This window comes from Myotis brandtii, unplaced genomic scaffold (genome assembly GCF_000412655.1).
Source record: "Myotis brandtii unplaced genomic scaffold, ASM41265v1 scaffold39, whole genome shotgun sequence".
Taxonomy (NCBI): Eukaryota; Metazoa; Chordata; class Mammalia; order Chiroptera; family Vespertilionidae; genus Myotis; species Myotis brandtii.
This window is the reverse complement of record NW_005364953.1, coordinates 3,000,059-3,023,758: the sequence shown is the minus strand read 5'-3', so window position 1 is coordinate 3,023,758 and position 23,700 is coordinate 3,000,059. Positions and strand designations below refer to the sequence as shown.

Here is a 23,700-nt window from a genome sequence, read left to right as displayed (position 1 = left end):
CAGGCAGAAGCAGTTAGGGGCAATCAGGCAGGCAGACAGGCGAGCAGTTGGGAACCAGCAGTTCTGGATTGTGAGAGGGATGTCCGACTGATCCCTCAAGGGGTCCAGATTGGAGAGGGTGCAGGCTGGGCTGAGGAACACCCCCCCCCCCCGGCACAAATTTCGTGCACCGGGCAACTAGTAATTTTATAAAAGAGGATACTTTAACACAAACAAAAAGAGTAGTCTGTCTTAAGAAATGACAGTAAGCAATCTAATACAGATGCTGAAAGAGACAAAGACAGAGACAGAGACAGAGAAACAGACAGAGAGACAGAAAACCAATGTCTTTATTTCCCTCCCTCACTCTGTAGATGACAGTGAAAACTTCCTAAGAGACCTGACAGGTCTATGGAACCGCAGCTGGGAGCCATTGTGCCTTCAGGCAGTATCTCCTGGAAACCACCCCTGGATAGATGAGAAGGCTATTTTTAAAGTTCTCCAGAATAGATGTTTTCATATCCTCCCTTGGAAGTGTCTATCATGATACAGCTCCCATATAACTGACCTATATTTTTTAGACTACATTGTGTCAATTTCTGCTCTTTCTTTCCAGAGGAAAATATATAGAGAGAAAACAAAAAGACTGGTGACTCTTGTTTGCCCAAGAGATCCTCATATATTGAAGTAATTAACTCATCTCTGTTGGACTGTATTAGCATGCAAGGAACATACTGTGTTCAGATTTCCTCAGTTGGTGGGGAATTACTGTAAAGACCCACCACCCACCCCAGGCCCTCACCACCCCACTATCTGTGTCCATATATGCCTACAAGGTCTTGTCCATGGGTTATGCATATATGCATACAACGTCTTTGGTTAATTACCTCCCACTCACCCGCCCTTCCCCACTTCCCTCTGAGATCCCGCTCTCTGTTCCATGCTTCCATGTCTCTGGATCCACTTTGTTCATCAGTATATTTTGTTAATTAGACTCCATATATGAGTGAAATCATGTGATATTTATCTTTCTCTCACTGACTTATTTCACTTAGCATGATACTCTCCAGGTCCCTCCATGCTATCTCAAAGGGTAAGAGATTCTTCTTTTTTTCTTTTCTTTTCTTTTTCCTTTTTTATTTTATTTTATTTGTTTGTTTGTTTATTTATTTATTTATTTTTGCTGCATAGGTTTACCTATTCTTGATATTTCAAACAATTAGAATCATACAATATATGGTATTTTGTATCTGGCTTCTTTTACTTGGCATAATGTTTCCAAAACTTATCCATTTCATAGCATGTATCAGTACTTCATTCCTTCTGTGACTGAATAATATTCCATTGCATGGATATACCACCTTTTTTGTTTATCCATTTGTCAACCGATGGACATTTAGGTTGTTTCCACCTTTTGGCTCTTATGAATAGTGCTGCTATGACCATTTATGTAAAAGTATTTGTTTGAATAGCTGTTTTCAATTCTTTGGGAAATATACCTAAGTAGAATTATTGGATCATACTGTAATTCTGTTTGACTTGTTGAGGATACACCAAACTGTTTTCCACAGTGTCTGCACCATTTTATCAACCTCACTTAATGCATAAAATGTATTACATCTCTTCCTTTTAAATACTCTGATGCTAAAGATTCAAAAATTTTCCTCCTGTTGTAGTTAAGTACTCTTACTCAGTTTCCAATATGTCTGTGGATGTTGAGTAAACAACTAAAACACAAAGAAAGGCAGTCTTTGTAGTATAAACACCGTAATGGAGCCTCCATTCCTATTGTTTGCCTATGAGTGTTAGTTTACTTCCTATTTCTACAATTATGTTCCTGGTTTAAACTTCTTCAAACATTCTGACTTTAAAATAGCCTTAATTGAAATGCTAAAATATATGTTGTTGGTTCCTTTTTAAGGCCAATAAGAATAAAAAAAAGCAAGAGTCAGTTGACCCACTCAGAAAATCCAAAGGGAGAGGGGGGAAATGTTCCTCATGGTGTTTTATGTGCACTTAAGGGACACAATTTTTTAGGTAGAGAAAGAAAACTGGCAAGTATCCCAAGGATAACAGCCAAAATGATTTCAAGTGTGATACCTAAAATAGGAAATGTCCTGATAACTTAATCATGATTAAAGGGGTTTTATTTACTACCTAGTGTCCATGTCCATCTCCTTGGAAACTAAGAGAATATTTTCAACAGTGGTAAAGCATTAGAACAAGTGATAGAATAAAGTTGGAGAATCTGCTTCTTTGAAGGTGGATTGTGAGCACCTTAAGATTTCCATAGACAAGAAATAGTTCAAGTGATAAATGGATGGAAACAAAGGGATGATGAATATTTCCACTTAGCTCATACCTTCATAAATATGATTAAATCTAAACAAACAAAGAAAAACATTTAGTTGTATTTCTGGCCACATTTCATAATCACTTAGCTGATGTGAGAAGAAAGAGACTCAATTTTGCACCAGATACTAACAATTATCTATACTAATAATAGAAATATGCAAAATGTCCAGGATGCCGTCACAGTAACAGTAACGACCGAACAGCAGGCTGCGTGGGGCGACCAGGCCTGCAAGGGGGTTAGTGAGGGACAACCAAACAACTGAGCAGCAGGCTGCATGGGGTGACCAGGATGATAGGGGGGTTAGTGAGGGATGACCAAATGACTGAAAGCAGGGTGTGTGGGGCAACCAGGCCAGCAAGGGGGTTAGTGAGGGACAACCAAATGACTGAACAGCAGGCTGAGTGGAGCAACAAGGCCACTAAACTAAACTAGCTCTTTGGAGCTGAAATAAGGCACCTAATTAGTCCCCTTAAACTACCAAAGGATGCAATAACATAATATACACTGAAGTGTTTCATAACTTGTACCCAACAGTATGCAGAGTTTTGAAAATGTTTGTTTGATCAGTAAATATATTTCCCAATGAACTACCATTTGAGAATTCATGCAAGTGGGTTCAATTTATCCTATATAATAAAGAGGTAATATGAAAATTAACCCCCATGCTCTAACAAGATGGCTGCCTACAATCAGGCCGGTAGTGGGGTTAGTGAGGGACGACCAAATGACTGAACAAGCAGGCTGCGTGGGGTGACCAGGCTGGTGGGGGGGGCAGTTAGGGGTGATCAGGCTGACGGGGGCGGAGGCAGTTAGGGGCAATCAGGCAGGCAGGCAGGTGAGCAGTTAGGAGCCAGCGATCCCGGATTGTGAAAGGGGTGTCTGACGGGTACTGGATTGGAGAGGGTGCAGGCTGGGCTGAGGGGACACCCCCCCCATGCACGAATTTTGTGCACCAGGCCTCTAGTGCTATATATAAAATACTTCTCAGATTTTCTTCACATTCAGAAATCCTGGTATAGTCTTTTGGTTGGCAGAATAGCCACCACTTACCAAATATGTTCATTCTTGGAACCTGTGAACATATTATGTTACATGACAAAAGAGAATTCAGGTTGCTAATCAGCTGACCTTGAGATGATTATCCTGATTTATCTAGGTAGGCCCAGTGTCATCACAAGATTCTTTAAATGTGGAAGAGGGAGACAGAAGGGAGAGTTAGAGGTAGAAGAAGATATAACTATAGAAGAAAGGCACAGCAAGATGCAACATTGCTGGCTTTGAAGATCAGGGAAGGAAGCCACGAACCTAGGAATGTGGGCAGCCTTGAGAAGATGGAAAAGGCAAGGAAATAGATTCTCCTTTAGAGCCTCTGGAATGAACTCAGCCTACTGACACCTTGATGTTAGCTCAGTGAGACCCATTTCTGACTTCTGACCCCCTTAACTCTACGATGATAAATCTATCTTATTTGAAGCCTTTAAGTTTGTGGTAATTTGTTACAACAGCAATAGGAAAGAAACCTTGACCAATATTTTTACAGTCCCAGTCATAGCAAGGATTTTTGTTTAAACTATTGCCAGAAAGGTTTCCCACTCTTCTTCTTCCCCGTGCCAATTAAATATGAACCTCTGTCCCATGCATTTCTAGGTGATGGAGACACAGGAGGTTAGATTTAAAGAAGCTGAGTTTGAAGTGATGGTGCATCTCCAACTTGAAATGTCCACTTAGTGTGAAATGTGGGGCTCTTGTTTCCCACATAGCTCAGCTGTGGGTAATTGGTGGGATCTCTAAGGGCCAGAGTGTCACAAAAGAAGAATAGCTTGTTGAGGGACAGCCAAAATGAGAAAAGGAGTGCTTGAGATCCTAGGATAGTTCACCATTTTTTCCAATGAAACAGACTTTGCAACTGGAGGGATAATCCCAGAGTGAATAAATTAGCGGCAGAGGTTCTGTGAATGACTTCCTTGGAGAAGTATCAATGGCAACTGATAAGATTGATTAATCCAAGTATAATATCGACCAAGTGCAAGAAGAGTAAAATCACCCCCAGGGTTGCAGTACAAAAATCGCCATCACTAGTTCATCCGGCTTAAAGATTTTGTTGTCTGATACACAGACAAGACTCTCCTGCTAAAAACTCCGTGTGAGCATGTGAAATGATTTGGCTTTAGTACTTTATTTTCTAGCTCTAAATAAGGTATGATGCCTGGAAACCATTGCATATTATTTAGTTTCTTTCTCAACTCTACTGCTTGCAAAACAATGTAAAAACATCATTATTGTTAAGTTCACAGTGCCATTAAAATTCTAGAAACGGCTTATTTAATTTGACAAACTGGCTTGTTCAGGGGCTCTGATGTGCATCCATTATATGAATTCTGTCAAAATAACTCCCTATGTCCACCTGGGTCTGCACACATTATCAATATGTAATAATGCATTCTGCCTGGTCTTCATTTTAATTAAATTAAATTGCAGCAGTTTGGAGTCCTGGAAGTTCAGGAAATCAGCCATCCACCTTTAATAGCACTGCTATAAACAATTCTATTTTTCTTCAAGGTTATTGGCAACAACAATTGCATAATTATTTAGTACAGTAGTTTGGCAAGAAAGAGTAGTGTTTCGGGGAGAACTAGACTTCCTAAAGGTTCACGGTGCATATGAGTCTGTCTGAATTTTGTGAGAGAAACAGGGGGACATTAATAGTAACAGGTGCTAAGCTACGGTTGCTTTGTGCACACAAAACATCCCTGAGAACGTTGCTTTAGTGTTCATAAATTTCCCTTCAGTAAAACCTAAGCAGGCTAGGAAGCCACAGAAATAGCATCCACTGAATATTTTAATAATAAGTGGGTAGTGCTTTACAATTTGCAAAGTACTTTCATATATATTATCTCACTTTAATCCTTATAACATTCCTGCCTGGTAGGCATGGCATGATTAATATGATTATTTTACAGAGGGGGAAACTGAGGTTCGGAAGGAGCAAGTGACTTGCATAGAGTCCTGTTCAGAGCGGAGCTTCAAGCTTCGGTTTCCCAGTCCTGAGTGCTGTATGTCTTTCACTGCTGCCTCTCATCACTAAAGTGACCAACCTACCTTACCGAGTACCCAATTCAACGCCCCAGTGGCTTTCTGTCAAAGAAGCTAGCAGAGATAATAATCTTTCATCATTTCTCTCCACTCATGAATTCATAATCATTAACTGAGAGCAGGGCTGTTTTATCCACTCAGCTTCATAGGCACAGCACCAAGGATATGAGGTTTTCAAGGACCAACAAAAATGTTTGCCACCTGCAAAGTAAGTTTATTGGCCCCAAAACATGAAAAGGAAACCAGAAAAATCAACATTAATAAATGTTAAAATAAATGTCTACAAAATGGAGTGTTATGTCAGCTGGTCAACTGCAACTCAGTTTTCACTCTTACATATGAAATATGTTTAATGTTGGATATGGATTGTGAGTTGTATCCCTTTTCATATGGCTGATAAGATATGAGATAGCACCTCGAAAAGTAAAAATGCATAGAGCCTCCCAGGGTTTTTTTTTAATGACCCTGGTAGATACTCTCTCTGATAAGCAGCCTGTGCCCATTTCAAACTGCAGGTCACACCCATTAGTAGATTGTGAAATCCATTTGGTAAGTCAATCAAGTATTTTTTTAATGAAGTAAAATGTAATGGAATGTAACAGAACAAAAATGAAAAGAAACGAAAATAGCAGAATGTAACACTATTAAGAGAGTATTGTTTTAGAAAAATTTGTTTCAATTATACGTGTGTGTGTGTGTGTGTGTGTGTGTCCCCATGTGCATGCTGGGTCACAATTCAGTGGCTTCAGAGCATAAGAATTTGAAAGCTATTAGTAAGATGATACACTCAAGATACAGAAAAATTAAATGGTTTACCAAATAAACCATATGACTTATTTTCCAAGTTAGCATTTATGACCGTTTTTGCCTCCCAGTCTCCTCTACCAACTCCTGTCAGGGCATTATGGAGATAATCTCTTTAAGATTGGGTGACCATATGATTTATTGCTCAAACCAAGATACTTTTGAGAGTAAAAGGGGATGCTCTTCATAATGATATCAAAACAACAACATAACCACGTACTGTTCCAGAATACATGGTACTTCTACCTCAAGGCGATCCCTAGCTTCCTGTCTTTTTAATTTGGAGCAAATAAAAGGTTATTTGTTTAGTATTTCAGAATTGTGGGTCTTTCTCTTAATAGCTATGATTAACAGTGGGAAAAGGCACTTACTAAAGAGTCACTGGGTTTGAGCTCTGGTTCTGCCATTTACTAGCCAAAGCTCACTTTACTTCTCTGACTCTATCATCCCATCTATCAAATGGTAGTAAATACATCTTCCTCACTAGTTTTTGTGAGTCATCAAATGAGGTAATATACACAAAAATGTATTTGAATGTTAGGCGTTATACAAATGTGAGGGGATATTATTTTAAGGAGGCCATGGATAAAAGTTCTAGTCTAGAAGATAGTTAACCCTTCAGGGTATGGCCTCTCTCACATGACAGATTATCCAGTCCTGTGTAATATCCCCTGTATCCACAGTGTGTAGCAGATCACCTACCTGCCAGGCACACAGCGTGGCTCACTGAAGCTTTGCTGAGTCATTAGAGGATAGCCCCTTTTTTTTCATTATAATATTGCATCCCTTTAATCAGTCACATTTATTTAAAGGATAAACAGTCCATTTTCAAGGTGAATATACTTCCTGAAACCTCTCCAAAGAAAAATGCCTAAGTGCTGCTAAAGAATAGTTATCTTTTCTTTTGTACTATGTGGGGTGAAATGGGAGAAAGGGTTGTTCTTCATTTGTTTTTTTATGCACTAGAGAGAAACTGACTCTTTAGCCACCCTGACCTTCTTTAAATCTCCCAAAGACACCAAACTTCAAAGCCTTGCACTCATATTGTTCTCTCTGCCTAGTATGTTCTTCCCTATACTTAATGAGGTAAACCCCTTCAGCATAAAGAGGCATTTCCTTGCCTCTCTATTCCAACTTAAATTCTCTTGTTACACTCTCTCTTAATACATTCCCATCATAACATTTTAGACACCCCTCCAGCTTTATGACTTATTTGCTTGTTTATTTGTTTATTGACTGGCTGAATTCCGTTAGTAAAATCTATTTTCTCTCTCACACTGTTAAAGTCTATTTTATCTCTCACTATGTTGCAGGGAGGTGCAGTTTTGGGTATAGCCAGTTACTTTGGGATGACAGTCCATCATAATATTTATCACAATTTGTGTGTGTGTGTGTGTGTGTGTGTGTGTGTGTGTGATTTAATTTTGTTTTATATTTCTGTTTGTCACTAGAATGTGAGCTCCACTGAGGGGTGCTATGTTGTTCTGTGTTGTTCATCCCCGTGTCCCCATTAAATATTGCATATTTTTTGGATGAATGAATAAAAACAGAGGCTAAATTTTTAACCCTTGCTTATACAGTTGACCCTCGAACAACACGGTTTTCAATTGGATGGGTCCACTGATAAGCATATTTTTTCAATAAATACTATAAATGTGTTTTGTCTTCCTTATGATTTTCTTAATGTTTTCTTTTCTCTAGCTTACTTTATTGTAAGATTGCATACACTGTATGTATTATATATATAACATATAAAATATGTTAATCAACTGTTTTTGTTATCGATAAAGCTTCTGATCAACAGGAGGCTATTAGTAGTTAAGTTTTGGGGGAATCAATTGTTATATGTGGGTTTTCTACTGTGTAGGTGTCCATCGTCCCTAACCACCACGTTGTTGAAGGCTCAGCTGTATAATGGGATGGTGGGCCTGCCAAAGGAGAGTATGATGTTGCCTAGGTACTCAAAGGTGCTCACAAATGTGGATGTGAGCCAGTACATCACCCTGCCTTTGGTAGCCCCTGAGTCATCCAGGTTCCAGGCTCCCTTTTATGAAGCTAGGCTGGGACAAAGCAGCCAGAAAAAAAATAGATTTCAGAGTAGAGGACCTTTTGGCAAAAATGATGTGTGATTACCTCACTCCCGGATGCTTTTTACTTTTCCTACCTATACTTTCTCTTCATCCAGCTCTCTCATTTTTAGCACTATCGTGTTTAAACCTTATTTTGTAAACAGGTAGGATATAGATCCTAAGTAAAGTATCACCAAATCAACTCCAGTAATTCGTTCAAAAGATCATAACCAAGCAGAGTTTATTTTAAGACCAACAAAGATGGTTCAACATTAGCAAATCTATTGCTATAATTCTCCACCTTTAATATATTAAAAGACAAAACTATGTGACTATTTCTGTAAGTGCTGAAAAGGCACTTGGTAAAAATTCATCACCTGATTCTGACACTCTTGCTAAGCCAGAAATAATAGATAGATAAACAAAGCATTTCAGGCTACCGGGCAATGTGTCAAATTGAGGAGCCTCTGGGGTCATCCTAGCCTATGATAAATCACTAGGGAAAAAGAAAAGGTATAAGCAGCACTGGGAGCAGGTACCTGCTCTCAGTAGATAGCATGTTATCTACATAGGCTTGGTCTATTGTTGCCATGGCCTGCATTTGGTTCTTTAGATCTTTTGTTTTTTATGTTTCGTTGGTGTTTTGCATTAATCTAGTATTTTAAAAGAGTGGGACATATTTATTATTCTGTTTTAAAAATCCCTTTTGGGTAAGAAGGTGTTGATCTACCATTTGAATGTCATAAAATTATTTTTAGATGTTCCTTGAGTTCATGAAGGTAACATGTAAATTTCTCACACTGACTATCAGACTACTTTTAATTATATATTGCCTTCATAAATGCAACCATTATGAATTCTGAAGCCTTAGCCTGAAGCTGTTGAAAATCAGCTGCTTAATCTTGTCATATTTCACACATCAGCTTCATTGCATGGCATCTTTCCCTAGCTACTTAATGTCAATCTCCTACCCCAGCCCTGTAGGTGAATGTCACAGCCACTAAATTGGGTGTCAGGAGCACTGTGGCCCTCAGCCTTCTTACAGTCCCCACATCGTACAAATGCTGCTGCTGTGATCAGTACAATGAGCATTCAGTTATTTTCCCAATGTCAAATGGCTTTAGGGGAACAAGCTGCAGCTTTTCTTTGTAAGCCATTGTAATATTTGCAAGATAACTAACAGTGAAGTCAGAGGTGCAATCCTGTGACTGGTGCAAAAGTAACAAGCCTATCTTGACAATCAATGACTCTTGGTTAAAGAACATTTCATTAATATCTCTGTGAGGAGGTGAGGGAGAGAATACAAGATAGAAATCCAGACGAAATTAAAGGGTGTCACCAGAGAAGAGGTCACATGGTTCAGAAAAAGTATTGTGCCTTTATTAATGGCCATTTCTCAACTTCCTTCCTCATATATACACACCAGCAAGGGACCAAGTATGCAAGCCCCTGGGAAGTAGAGTTCAGGAACCCCCTTCCCCACCTACCTCCACTCACTGCAAGACTAGTCTATAGTCTCTAGCTCCTCTGAAATATTGGTGAATAATTATTTTTCTTTCCTATGACATTGTTCTTCCTAGTCCCCACTTTAGAGTGCCAGAGGCTGAATCTGTGGTCTATACCCTGCTGTGTTGATGATCAAATGTGAGAGGCAACAGGCTGCCTGGGAAATGGTAGTGGTCCACCCTGCTATTTAATGGAGACTCGGCTGTCACAGTGCCAGGGAGAGTGTATGTCAGGACTCAGCATTTTCAGTTCCAGCCCCTGAGTAACCCCTTTCCCCCCATATTTAATTATCTGAAAAAGAGTAGGCATTTAGTGCATAATAGTCTGCTTCTATGAGAGGAAGTCTAGAATTGGTTGGTACTGTATTTGGAAAGCAGCTCAACTCCGTGGGGTGAAATGTCTGCCTTCTCATAAGCCGAGTGTAAGTTCCAGGATTCGGCTTAAGTGGGCTGCTGTCAGAAAGAAACCTTGCCTTGTTACTCTGAATAAGGAGTCCCATAAAAAAATACCCCGACACAGCCATTCTCATTAAAATCAGTTGGAATTTTGGACAAGTCTTAAGTATAAATTATAACTTTATTAGCCCATAGAGCTTTCTCACAAGAAAGTAAATCTAATAAAAATTAGAGGGAACTTATTAAGTGGCTGCCTTGTTGCTATTTGCTATGACTTGGGGGGTGGAATAATATAATTGTGGGGTTTGCAACCAATGCACTTTTTTGTTGTGGACTAGAGAGCAATTCAGAAAGCAGATATGAGGAGGTGAAAAGAATATGTCTCATTATCATTGCACCGAGAACTCTTTCATTGATACTTTATGTAAGCATTTTCTGCCATAGAGTTGGGAAGATCTTTAACTGTTACTGAGAGTGGAGAAGCAGGCTCCAAATTACCATCAGAGGTCACCAGAGCATACTACTTATTCACAAAACTGCACAATCACCTTCCAGAGAAGGGATTGTAGGGGAGCTCACCAGGCTTACAATGTACAAAAGGCAGATCCTGGCAATGGTAGGGAAGGAGTTGATGGCATGAAGGGAACTTGTAATCATTGCCGTTGTGATTATTTATTATTCAAGATATAAATGTTGGCAAGGGAAGCAAAAATGATATTCTTCTACACACCAGCGTGGCCATAAGTGTGCATCTTTGACTTTTTGGTTTGATCACCAACTTGAACTGGTCAAATGCAATCTTGAAAGAATGCACTTTAGAATCATAGAGTGTTAGTGATAACGGGGGATTATAAAAATGACCTAGTACAAAGGTCCTTAATCTGAGAATATCATTTCAGGAGGCCAGTGGACACTCCCTAGAATTATATATAAAATTTTGTGTGCATATGCAATTTTCTAGGAAGAAAATCTATAACTTTTATCAAATTCATAATAAAAAGTTCCCTGACCCAGAAAGGTCTAAGTACCTACTCTGCTCTCCCCTCTACACACACACACACACACACACACACACACACACACACACACTTTGTTACCAATAAAGAACACAACTCCCAGAAGTGGAGAATAATTTGCCCAAGACCATACGGCTAAGCTAATGGCAGAGCCAAGAGTTGAAGTCTTTTCTAACTCTGGGTCTGAAACCATGTCTTTCCACTATACCAGAGTTGTTTTAGCAAGCATCAGAACCAAGGAGATTTAAGATAGCAATGATTTGTGCCACAAGCATAATCTGAATTAGGTTACCTTTGAGATCCTTTACTTTACTGAAATTCTAGAGAACAGCATTGGCAAAGATGATCCCAAACTTTTAGAAATTATTTCCATTTCATTATTAGTCTTTCCCACTCCCCATTGATCTCACTTGCTAATAATGCTCGTTTAGGACTAATAGTAAAATGAGTTTGCCTTCCATGAGCCTTCACCAGCTGATGGCAGGGTAGGAGTGCATCTACATCAGGACCAGCCACATAATATGCAGGACCCACCGTTAGGTAAAAATACAGAGCTACTTGTTAAAATGCATTAAGGAGCCTGACAAGCGTGGCTCAGTGGTTGAGTGTCAACCTATGAACCAGGAGGTCACGGTTCAATTCCCAGTCAGGGCACATGCCCAGTTGCAGGCTCAATCCCCAGTGGGGGTCATGCAGGAGGCAGCCTATCAATGATTCTCTCTCATCATTGATGTTTCTCTCTCCCTCCCCATTCCTCCCTGAAATCAATAAAAATATTTTTTAAAGTATTAAGGATTTTAAGAAGTAACAGCAGAGTATTTAAGCAAGTGTGGGGCCCTTCTGAGCATGGGCCCCTGTGAGACTGCAGAGGTCACACACCCGTGAAAATAGTCCTGATCCCTATTGAAGCTTTGGTGAAGCCTGGGACAAAGAGAAGCCAGTCTGATTTAAAATTGGCCACACATGATCCACAAAGTTAGAGAGTTCTGTATTTAAAATCAAAAGGACTTTTTGGCTTATCTGTGCATGTGCTCACATATGCACATACACACATACATCAGTTTGAATAAAAATTCCATCTTTCTCTTCATCTAATGCCAAAAACCAAAACTGTCTCACTTTAATTTTTCAACTGTGGACCTACTGTGCTGGCATTGTTTAAGCACACATTTTTATCACCAGTTTCCATAACCAAATGACAAAAGAAGGAATGAGTTCTCCCAGAGCATCTAATGAGTCAAGTAGAAGCAGGTACTCAAAAGCAATGGCAGACAACCAGCTAGGGATATTTTAAGCTGCCAGAAAGAGGGAAAGAAGCTTTGGAGTATGCAGTGCAATGAGCCAATAGTCTCCATTTTTTTAACATTATGAGAACAAAAAGCATTTAAATTCAAGAATCAGAAATTTGGGGTTCCAACAGGTAATCAGATTTACCAACTGAGACAATGGCTGGGACTTGGTGTACTTGAGCTATGCAGACTTCAGTACCCAAGCTACCACATCCCATACTTCCCATTTTAGTGGCATACCAGGGTTCCAAGCTTAATGCACAACATCTGTGCTTCATAAGACTTGAAGCCAAATGTTGGGTGATGTCCCATTGGTTAGCTATATACAGAAACCAAAATATAATGTGTACAATGTGGAATTTACATTGGAAGCGCTTTCAACACTCTGAGCAAACTCAGACTCCTCAACAAACTAAAGGCCAGTTAGTGCAAGAGAAAATATAAATTGGGCAAATTAATTTTTATTAGACTCATGTTGTCAGTTGTTGTATAAGGGTCCCAGTACCTCACAGCCAGCTTCATAAGTGCATTTTGCAGTCTAGAGAGAGAAGAAACCAGCACTTCTTCTACAAAGGTAAAGAAATAAATCATGTCACCATAGCTTAAGTCTTCAGAGAGCTTATTTCTCCACTTTTACAACATAACTTCCAACCCAAAATCCCATACTAAAGCTTAATGCTATAAACATATGGTAGATGCCTAATGACAGTACTCACTCACTCATTCATCCATTTATCCAATATGCACTGACTGACCACTTTTGGATGCCCAGTGCTATGCTAGGCACTGTGCTGAACTGTGTCAAATTTCAACCCAAGTCAGAATTCAGTAGTAAATGCAATATTCACAAGATTATCAACAGGGTAAAAATGAAACAAATTTTTTGAATTTTTTCTAAAGTGTTATTAACTCTTTGTTCGCAGTATCTGTGGGATATGAATATGAAACCTGCCCTGACTTTACTCTCTGGGAGAAAAGGACAGTCATCTTACAAGGTTTTGAGATGGATGCTTCTAACCTAGGAGGCTGGTCATTAAATAAGCATCATATTTTCAATCCTCAAAGTGGTAAGCAGCTTTTAAAATATTACTTAATACTCTTTTCCTAATGCTATATTACATATATTGCATTATATATTACATTATTCATTGCAGAAAATTTGAAAAATTACAAGGAAAAAATTGCCTGAGGGTTCACAACCTAGAGAAGACCATGTTAGTTTATTTCCTTTCAAATATAATAATCTGATTTCCAATTAGTGCTAGTATAGTGAGACCTCTTCATCACAAAGTTATATGAAACTTGGTTTTACTATCTTTATTGCTCTATCACAAGTGATTAACAAGTTTATCTGACATTGTAACCGACTTTTTAAAAGTGGAATAATAATCGGCATATTTCATACAATCTAAGACACCTTCAGTTATAAGTACACCATTATTTTATGGAAAATGCTGCTGATTAAACTATGATATACATTGATTGTTAGATAAATACTTATTTTAGAGATGTTTAAATGTGAAGCAAAATGTACACCTGAGAATTAAATAATCATCTGTGTAATGCAGTTTCAAAGGGTTTAGTGAACTTTGTCCCATTTTAAACACAGCAACCCTGCAAAATGGCATTAACCTCATTTGAAAGATCAAGAGTCTAAGACTTAGATAGTCATGTGACCTTCCCCAACATTGCAGTCAGTAAGTGGCTAAAGCCATGTGCTCTTTTTCCTACATGGTAGCTGTTTATCCACATAAATATCAGTATGTCCAATAAGAAGGTAGGAGTAAAAGAACAGTGATGGGTAAAAGAAGAGAAGAGCTAGGAGGGGAAGAGTGCTGTACTGGGTTTCTCTTAGTTTTAAGGCTCCTAAGTTCTGGACTTAGGAAAAGAAGAAAGAGCAATGAGTACAAGACATTCTCATTTTCAGTGTTTTCCTTCTTTGAACCACATTTTCTGCTGTCACTTTGTCCTAGTTTGTAATATAAATGTTAGATAAATCAGGAGAAGGGACTGCAGGTGGCTCTTCTGCCCATGTGTCTCACACAACTGATTTTGCTACCCTGGTCATAAATGCTTCATCATAGTTCCTCCATCTCCTTTTGCATCCTGCTGGGAAACCAGTCATTGGTGTTTCCATCCAGCTTTCATTTGAGCATCAGCTGGTAAGTTTTCACTGAAATCACATTCCTTTTCATCTAAAGAAGCAGATTCTTAGCAGCCTTCAGTGGAACATGTACTTTGGGTTATTTGTCCAGGATTGGGGTATGAATATATTGAGGCAGCTACATTCTTGCATTTGGCCATCCTTGTAATCTACCTTACCTTTGTGGACCAGCTGGCTAATGTCCAGTTATCTTTTAAGGTCATGAGCTAAGAGGTCCATTTAATAATCAAATCTATGATCTTACTTCATTTGCACCATAGTTGGATCAGCCAAGCCAAACAGCCACATAGGCTGGGAAATTTTGGTTGGCAAAGCTAACCAGTTTCACTCAAACCATAGAATGAGATCACCTCCCATATTCCCAATGTGGGATCCTGAAGGTGAATGATTCCATTGCTGTATGCCCCTGTTATACCTCCTCCCCCACTTTCAAGGAAAATTCTAAATTCTATTTCAAATTGCTTATTTTTTTAAGAGCATAGACTCAGGCACAGATATAAAATGTCAACTTATTTTCCATTGTCAAAAGGAGAATCACAGTTTTAAAAGTACAAAAACGAAAGGGCAGATGCCACTTATTAAATTATTAGATTTTTTTTGTTTTGATTTGAAAAAGTTTGACATTTTAAGCAGCCATTTCTTTTCCACTCACTTTTATTGGCTTGTATGGATTGTCTCTTTCAAATGCCTGTCATTGACATTAAACACAAAATGAGAAATGACCTCAATCGAGCCAGCCCCCAGCTGTGTGCTCCCAGTCCTGTATCCTCTTACCATTTGCTTCACACAGGTTTAAACATTCAGAACAGAGGGGAGCCATTCAGAAAGTCGGCTTTGGGCCCCTCCTCACATTTCCACAAATGTATTCTCTATACCTCTTATTCTCCAATAACTAATTTTTAGGTAAAGGTACCAATTTATTTCTGAGACTCTTTTTAACAGCTTTATTGAAGTATAATTTATACACCATAAACTTCACCCATTTTAGGTGTACATTTCACTGACTTTTAGTAAATTGTACAGTTGTGCAATCTTCACAACACAGTTTCAGAATATTTTTATCACCCCCCAAAAAACCCCTGTGCTCACCCCAGCCCCACTAAATCTGTTTTCTGTCTTTTTCTGAGAATTCTATCCTGAGAAAGAAACCTTACTTTGGATAGTTTTTATTAAAGGAACATTTGTTCATTTTATCTTCTCATTTGTAGGCACATTGTATTTTTAACCAGAAACTGGTCACACTTGCCAGGAACAGATCTGAAGCCATTGCCTTTCAGCCTGACCTTGGACTGGAACACCTCTCTTGGGACATTTGTGAAGTCTAAATCCCACCCACAATGGCAGTTTTAGAAGCAGGAATGATAAGCGTGAGGGAGCAGCTTTGGGAAGACCAATTTAGAAAGCAATGCTCTTTCCCCCTCAGGTCAGACAGTCTTTTCTGGCTGATTAAGGCAAGAGCATCTTTTCTTCAAATTCCCCCACTCCACTTCTTTCTGGAAAAAGCCTAACTCTTTAGGCACCCTGCTTTTTTGATCTGAGACAGATAGCAGATTAGAAACAAGAATCTATCTTCCCCCAGTTTTCTCTCACTGGTTAAAAAGACACCTGTAATTAGATTGGATGTCTGCTGTCATTCAATTCTCGAGTTTTTCTTTGGCTCTGCAATCATTAAGCAGTGGGTAGTTTCTAGTAGGCAGTGTTTTCAGACCATTTGTCATTTTTGTTGCAGCAATTATATTTACCTGACAATTAACCATTGGTTGTGGAGAATTATTTCCAAATATTATGCCTGATACATATATAGAGAGAGAGATGGTTCCTACTTTCACTGAAATAAAGAAACATCAGGAACTTGTGTTTTTAAATATTATTCCTTCAAAATACATCTTCTCAGTAATTACAGAGATTCCTTTTAAGGTAAATCAGTTCTTTAAAATTGTGTGAAATAAAAATGTGTACATGAATCCATTTATTGCAGCGTGAGCTGTTCGTTATAGTAGGTCTTCATACCAAACGGATCCCCTAGTGTTCCCTGCAGTTGAGTGTTAAAATTATTCCAAAGAACAATCCCGGGTACTAATTGGGTCTTGTCATCTGTCTGAAATGGATGAAGGATTTTCTTTAACTTGGCCTCCAAGATAGGCCAGCGGTGTGTCAACAAATGGTTTTACTGGGAGGGGAAGTAAATTTCCATTGATCACACTGGCATATCTCCCAGTTTGTGTTTATATCCTCTCAGTCAAGTCCTAAGAGAAATATGTATTGTGTCTCTTGTTGTTCATAAGTCTGAAAAATGGTTTCTTCTTTGAAATCAGCGTAAAGCACCACCCACTGGCTTCCAGAGGGAATTTTTATTTCAAACTTATTTATAAGCTTCAAAAGAAGTTCTGAGCAAAGTAGCAGGAGGCTATGAGTAGTGTGTTTAAAAGTATGCTTAACTTATTACACAACAGACTTGGCTTTGGGGGCAGAGAAAAGAGAAACTTAGGAGAGAAAATGTGCAATTGGATCCACCCAGTGTGGTTTCTTAGTTGACTGTAAACAACACACCCAATCCTTAGCAGGGAGTTGGCCTTCGTGTAAATAATGTGTGATATCCTCGGTTCATTTGATTCTGTTTTCAAAATGAGCATGTATAGCAGAATAAGCTGGAAGGGAGGCAGCCGTAATTGATCAAGATTTCCAGGAACATAAACAAAATATTTTCAAAGCAACCTTTTGCAGAAGAATTGGTGTTAAATCATTGTTGCTAGATGGTATGCCCTGGTTCTATGTAATGGAAGGTTAAACAGATTCTTGAAACAACAAAGACACCCTTCAAAATGATCTATTCTTCCAGGGCAATACAAAAGGGGTTTGCCCATTTTTGTTTTGATTGCTTCAGCTTTAAACAGGAATGGTAATTTCAGTACACGGGCACTTTAGTACCTTGCATGAAAGCAAGACATCAATTCTTGAGATGTAATCAGAAAGTACATTGCCTTATGTTTTATTTCCTTTAATCATTCTTCTTCTTTGATGGAGTGCTGGGCTTTCTAATAGAAAAGGGGAGGTTTAGAATTGCAGGCTTAGAAGAATGGTTTAAAATAGCCATCTTTCGTTTTTAAATTGCCAGGAGCCTGGTAATAACATGTCATTTTGAAGGTAATTGTTAACTATACCGTTACATTGATATAAAAAAAGAGATCTACCTGGGAAAATAGATGTTAATAGCAAATATGATATTTCCAAGACAATAATTGGAAATATTTTTGAATGATATACCCTATAGTGCATGGCTGAAATACTGACATGCTAAACAGTTGGTTTTTTCATTTATTAGAGTGCATATCATAGTCTCATTGGTAGGATATTCAGTTAGTGATCATCAGGAGATTTCTTTTCACTGATGTTGTACAACTGTCATTCCAGTTCTCATTCACTTTCTCCCAATTCATTTAAATTACAGTATCGATCACACTGCAATTAAATGTTTTGAGGAAATGAGATTCAGTCCTATTAATCTTACTTAATTAACTATTCTAAATCTTAAGAAAAATTTTACTGCCTAACAAAGTTATTAATAAAATTAATAAAGTAGTTATCTTTAAGATATCTAATAGTTCTGAAATAAAAGACCAATTTGTTGGGGCATAAACTCATAACTGCTCCTGCAGATCATATGTTGAAACAAGTAGCCAGGAATCACTTTGGGAGGGAAAGTAAAAATACTTAGCTATGAAATCATAAGTGTATACGATGTATGGGATTTCTGTTTTCTGAAAGACCCCTTCCAGGTACATATTTAGTGCCATGGTGTTGTGCATGTTTTACCCTCTTATTTATTTTTGCCAACAACGTTCCTATTTCAGAGTAATCAGTAATTTCCATTGTAGGACTATGGGACCAAATATTGGAAGTAAACTGAGGACAGCATTTTAGGAAATGTTTAGGGAGAATAACAGGCAATCGAGGAGATAGATAACAGAGGTTGTGGGAGAAAAAATAAGACTGTACAAGAAAACTGCATTCATTCATTTGCTGTCAGTTACTTCAGTCTGACACATTGGTATGCCTCTCACAGTGTGGATGCTTTACCTGCCCTGGCTCATTCTGAGCAGACTTTAGCTGTTTATTTAGCACAGTAGGACCTGTTCCTTGATTATCTGCCTAGGCTTAGCAGTCTGAAAAATCACTGGGATTTGGATAGGGTAACTACAAGAAACTCAAAGCCTCTTTTCAACATTTACTGAGCACGTACAATGACTGGGCCACAGGGATTGACACTAAAATGAAGAAAGGAGTAAGACAGAGTGTCTGCCTTCAAGGAGCTCATGTTCTAATGGGAAGATAGAGAAGTAATGAAAAATGCACCCAATAGTGTGATAGATGTAATGATAGAGCTATGCAAAACAGTTGGCACACAGAGGAGAGAGTAACTAATTCTGCCTGGACAGAACATTGGGGAAGAAATGAGCTGAGCTCTAAAGGATAGGTAAGAGTTCCCCAAGCAGACAAGATAAGGAAGGCATTCAGAATAGAGGGAACAGCATGTACAAAAGCAGAGAGGAATGGGACTATGTGAGAGTGATTATAAATAGTCCCACTATAGCTAAAACTCAGCATACGAATGAGAGGGCGATGAAACGAGAGAGTGAAGAAGTAGTCAAAGACCATATAAATCATGGAGGACTTTGCATGCCTTAATAATAAGGAAGGATATGGAGCTATTAAAAGGTGTGGATGATGGTTTGAAGATAGGTATACATGGAAAACGAGACCAAGAAATTAAGAAAAACTGAACTAAAGTGAATGGAGAATACAAAACTGGTTCAACATATTTTAAAGAGATAGACCCAACAGGGTGGGGGGTAGAGTTAATAATTAAGTTTAGAAAATGAGGAAAACAAGACCCACGGTGATGCCCACATTACCAACTTAGGTAAATACACACATGTAGTACCACTTATAAGATGATTAGGGAGCAAAGGAGGAAAAGCAGGGTTTGGTAAGGGGTACAAAAATGATGAAATCAGTTTTAAACTTGTTGAGCTTGAGGTACCTTAGGGGATCCAAATAAAAAGATAAAGTAGGTATTTGCACATCAGGTGAGACTCTGGACAGGAGAAAATTTTGGCATGTAGAGATGGGAGTTAAAGCTGTGAGAATGGAAGAGATTGCCCAAAGAGAATGATTTCACAGGATTTTCCAGCATTTTCATAAGTCAGTATCTCTATTTCCTGCACTGATGATAGTGAGATACGGTCCAAAAGAGTGGAAAATTCAAGTCCCTTTCTTATATCTTTGAAGTGCATTCTAGCGATATGATTTCTTTTCACAGAAGTAGATTACTTTCCTGATTGTGTTTTGCTAAGGTTAATATTAAAATTGACTGATACTCACTTTTCAGGAACCAGTTGCATAGTGAGGGTAATTTTAAGTCAGGCATTTGTGTGCCCAGCATCAGGAGAAAGTCAGTCAGAGATGAAAACTAAGCCACAGTGAACAGGACATCCTTACAAGTTGGTCATCAAATTCTTTATTAAGGCAGTTAGCATCAGCATTAAAGGAACTGGATGTATTAACCCATTTCATAGATGGGCAAACTGAGGCAAAGCATTGTGGTACTATTTATGGTGGCTCTGCAGTTCAATAAAACCAAGAGTAGTATGTTGCACTCTCAAATTCTTTTATACCAATGCCAAAGCTCCTTCTTGCTTTGCACAATGAGAGAAAAATGAAAATGTTGCTGAAAATGTTGTGTGGTAATTGTTTTTATTTTATTCTCTTTTTTTTCTTGGATCTAGGAATCATACATAAAGGGAACGGAGAAAATATGTTTATTTCCCAGCAGCCCCCAGTCATATCAACTATAATGGGTAATGGACACCAACGGAGTGTAGCCTGCACCAACTGCAATGGCCCAGCCCATAACAACAAACTCTTTGCTCCTGTTGCCTTAGCTTCTGGCCCTGATGGTAGTGTGTATGTTGGCGACTTCAATTTTGTAAGGCGAATATTTCCCTCAGGAAACTCTGTTGGTATTTTGGAATTAAGGTAAGTCTCTTCTAATCTCTGTTTACCGGATAAGAAAAAGCAAGAATGAGATAACGTGAAGAGACAAGGCATTGCCAGGAGCAGGATATACAGTTGCCCATATTGTAGCCCTGAAGTAAGATGCAGAAATTAGGGATGCAGGACATAGGTCAGCATGCCTACTCCTTCGACCTGAAGGAAACTTTGAGTACTGCTTTGGAGAACCAGGAAGTGTTGACATCCCTGTATGTGTGGCTTTCCCTGTGTGCACTGCCATCACTGACATGGATCTCAATACTTCCAAGTGCTCAGGTAAGTCACTCAACCCCTTCTGGCCACTACAAAGACTGATTGGAAATACCTAGTCTGCTCTAGCACATAGGTGTGTTGCCAGATTCAAAAGGCTAACCTTTCTAAACTCTTCAGGTCCAATCTTTTGAAGTGGTCACTTCATATAAAAAAAAATGCAAGTCTGTGTTTACATGGCATGATAAAAAAGGAAGAATGAGTTTTTTACCCTTAAAAGCTCTATCCCAATGGGGAGAAAAATGATTAAAGTATTCATCTTGAGACTTTCTTATACTGTTCTAGGAATTTTCTTGAAAGTACAAAGTCAAAACACCTTGAAAGGAATTCATACCTTTTAATAGTTAATGTCCTGAACTATGTAAACCATAGTTTAATCAGCTTTGTTTTATCCCTTCGGGCCTATAAGACACAAATACATGCCTTCTGGAGTTCTAGAAAGGGAAAGCATCCACCTCCATCCCAGCAGGATAGACAGACCTGTTTCTTCTCCCATAGCTAAATTGGTAGTTGGTTGTGGCAGCTTTATCTTTGCCATACATCTTTGGAACTTCAGGCTAAAAGTTTCTCTAGGTCCTGGAAGATTTTGATGCTATAAGATATTTTCATCCTATGAACTGATGTATTAAACAATTGTTGCCTCAGGCATCACCTCATTGATCAGAGACTTTGATGGAGCATCTTAAGTGTACAGAGCACCGTCAAGGCTAGTCAAGGCACATGAAAAGTCTTAGGTCATTTTCATTCAACACTTCTGTTCACAGGACCATGGAGATTTGAATACATTTGGACATTCATCTAAATTTCTCGTATTCTTGTGCTTGCTTTGGAATCTACCTCCCTTTTCTCAGACTTAGTTAGTCCTTCACACCTAGCAAGGGAAATCTTCTAGTCCCATGCCCCCATCTATTTTTCACATTAATTCACTCCAGTTTTAATACATTCCTTAATTAGAATTGCAAACGCTGTCATAGAGAAGAAAGCTGTTAAATCCCTTGGCTAATAAAAAAATGGACTGTAAAATTAAGATTTTAGAAAGATAAAGCACATCTATAGAGTCTAGAAAAGGACTAATTCATACCACCCTGCCCTAATCAAATGTTCATATACCTCAGGATGTCACAGGGACTTGTCATTTCCGGCAGTATATCTCTTTGGGCAACTACTTACTGGGAAACCAAAGAGGAAGGCTAGGATCGTCGTACGCCTGGACTTGGAAATGATTTATACAACATTCTAGATTGTTTTCAAAATCCTAGAGATGCTCAGTCTACATGATGCCAAACATGGACAGAACACTGAACAATTCATTCACCATCTGAAAGTTTCCAGTCATACAGATAGGGACTGTCAGGTAGACAGAGCTCTTGTCTTGCTGAGCCTATATACTGAACCCTATAAAGCTAATCCTATATAGCCATCTCCTCAAAGAAAAAAATCTTAGGATTACCTATAAAAGCAAAGAAAATATTACTATAAAGAAAATCCAGCTAAATATAGTCCTTTTTATTATAATTTAAATGCAAATTTCCCTAAGGTGGAGCAATTGTCATTCATTGATGAGATTCTCCTTGGTCAAGGATCCTTAACAGTTCACAAATTTGCATTTTAGTCCAAAGCACCTTATGACCTTCAACACAAAGTCATTTGAAAAATAAAATAGAATAACTTGGACCCTAATTCCAAAGTAATTTTCTCAGTACAAAGAAAAGTTAGTTTCTGACAGTGTGAAGTATTGTCCAGTCCCTTTATTCAGTCTTACACCACAGCACTGTTTTCTCCCATTGTCACAGCTCTTCAAACACAAAGGCTTGCACACACCATGAGCTCACACACCCAGGCTCTCCCACTTAGCCTGAGTCTCCCTAGCTGGCTCTTCTGAGCTAACATCCTTTAGAGTAGCTCTTCTTAACATTTTTTTTAATTCTCAGACCCCTTAAGAATCTATAGGAGTAGGCAAAAGTAAGTTTACAGTTGTTGATATGGAAAAATATATAATACAAGAATAAATAATAATACAAGAACAAGCTCTGTGATTTGTGTACTCACAACTGTAAACCTATTTTTGCCTACTCCGGTATTAAAGACTGTGGACCCCCTCCCCAGAAAAAAAACAGATTCAGATAAAATCATACATGTAATTTCAGGTTCTCACATATTTTCCTTCTCTCCCTGCATCCCCTCCCCCAGCAACCTACTGTGTGGATGCAGCCCTTTCATATACTCATGTGTAAGAGTCTGTGTATTAGGTTCAAGAAGAAAAAAATAGTTCTCCCTTCTCTACTCCAACACTCCTGTGATTGGCCATCAGAGAAATTAATTGAATATGCAGGAACATTTTGACCTAATTGACAGGTAACTCCTTAACTGTGTGACTATAGTCAAAAACATCAAACCAGTTTATATCAACAAACATTATCTGTCATGTTTACTGAGAAACTAATATAGTGCTTATTAGTTACTATCAGTTACTTTAAAAGTATCTATCCTGGTCAGTAGCTTATACTGTGTACATTGCATCTTTCACATGTAATTGGTGAATTTCTCCATTTGCTTTATAAATTTTCCAGATTTAAACTTCCTAGAGAGAAATATGTTGATATAATAACTCTTTGCTATCTTAAGGACCATAATGTTCATTGAGTTCTACTGTATATAGATAAAAATTTCATTTTGTACCAATTTTTTGTTAAAATCTGTTAATTTAG

At 38.4% G+C, this 23,700-nt stretch overlaps 1 protein-coding gene across 4 annotated transcripts in view; it reads left to right on the top strand.

Moving 5' to 3' along the window:
* The window catches only part of TENM1 (teneurin transmembrane protein 1), a 913,380-nt gene that overhangs the window by 769,095 nt on the left and 120,585 nt on the right, over positions 1 to 23,700 (top strand). For all 4 annotated transcript variants that reach the window (XM_014544957.1, XM_005872712.2, XM_014544958.1 and 1 more), the window contains 2 exons: positions 13,431 to 13,574; positions 20,458 to 20,707. In XM_014544957.1, the coding sequence (XP_014400443.1) occupies positions 13,431 to 13,574; positions 20,458 to 20,707 (394 nt within the window). The remainder of the gene's footprint in view (positions 1 to 13,430; positions 13,575 to 20,457; positions 20,708 to 23,700) is intronic.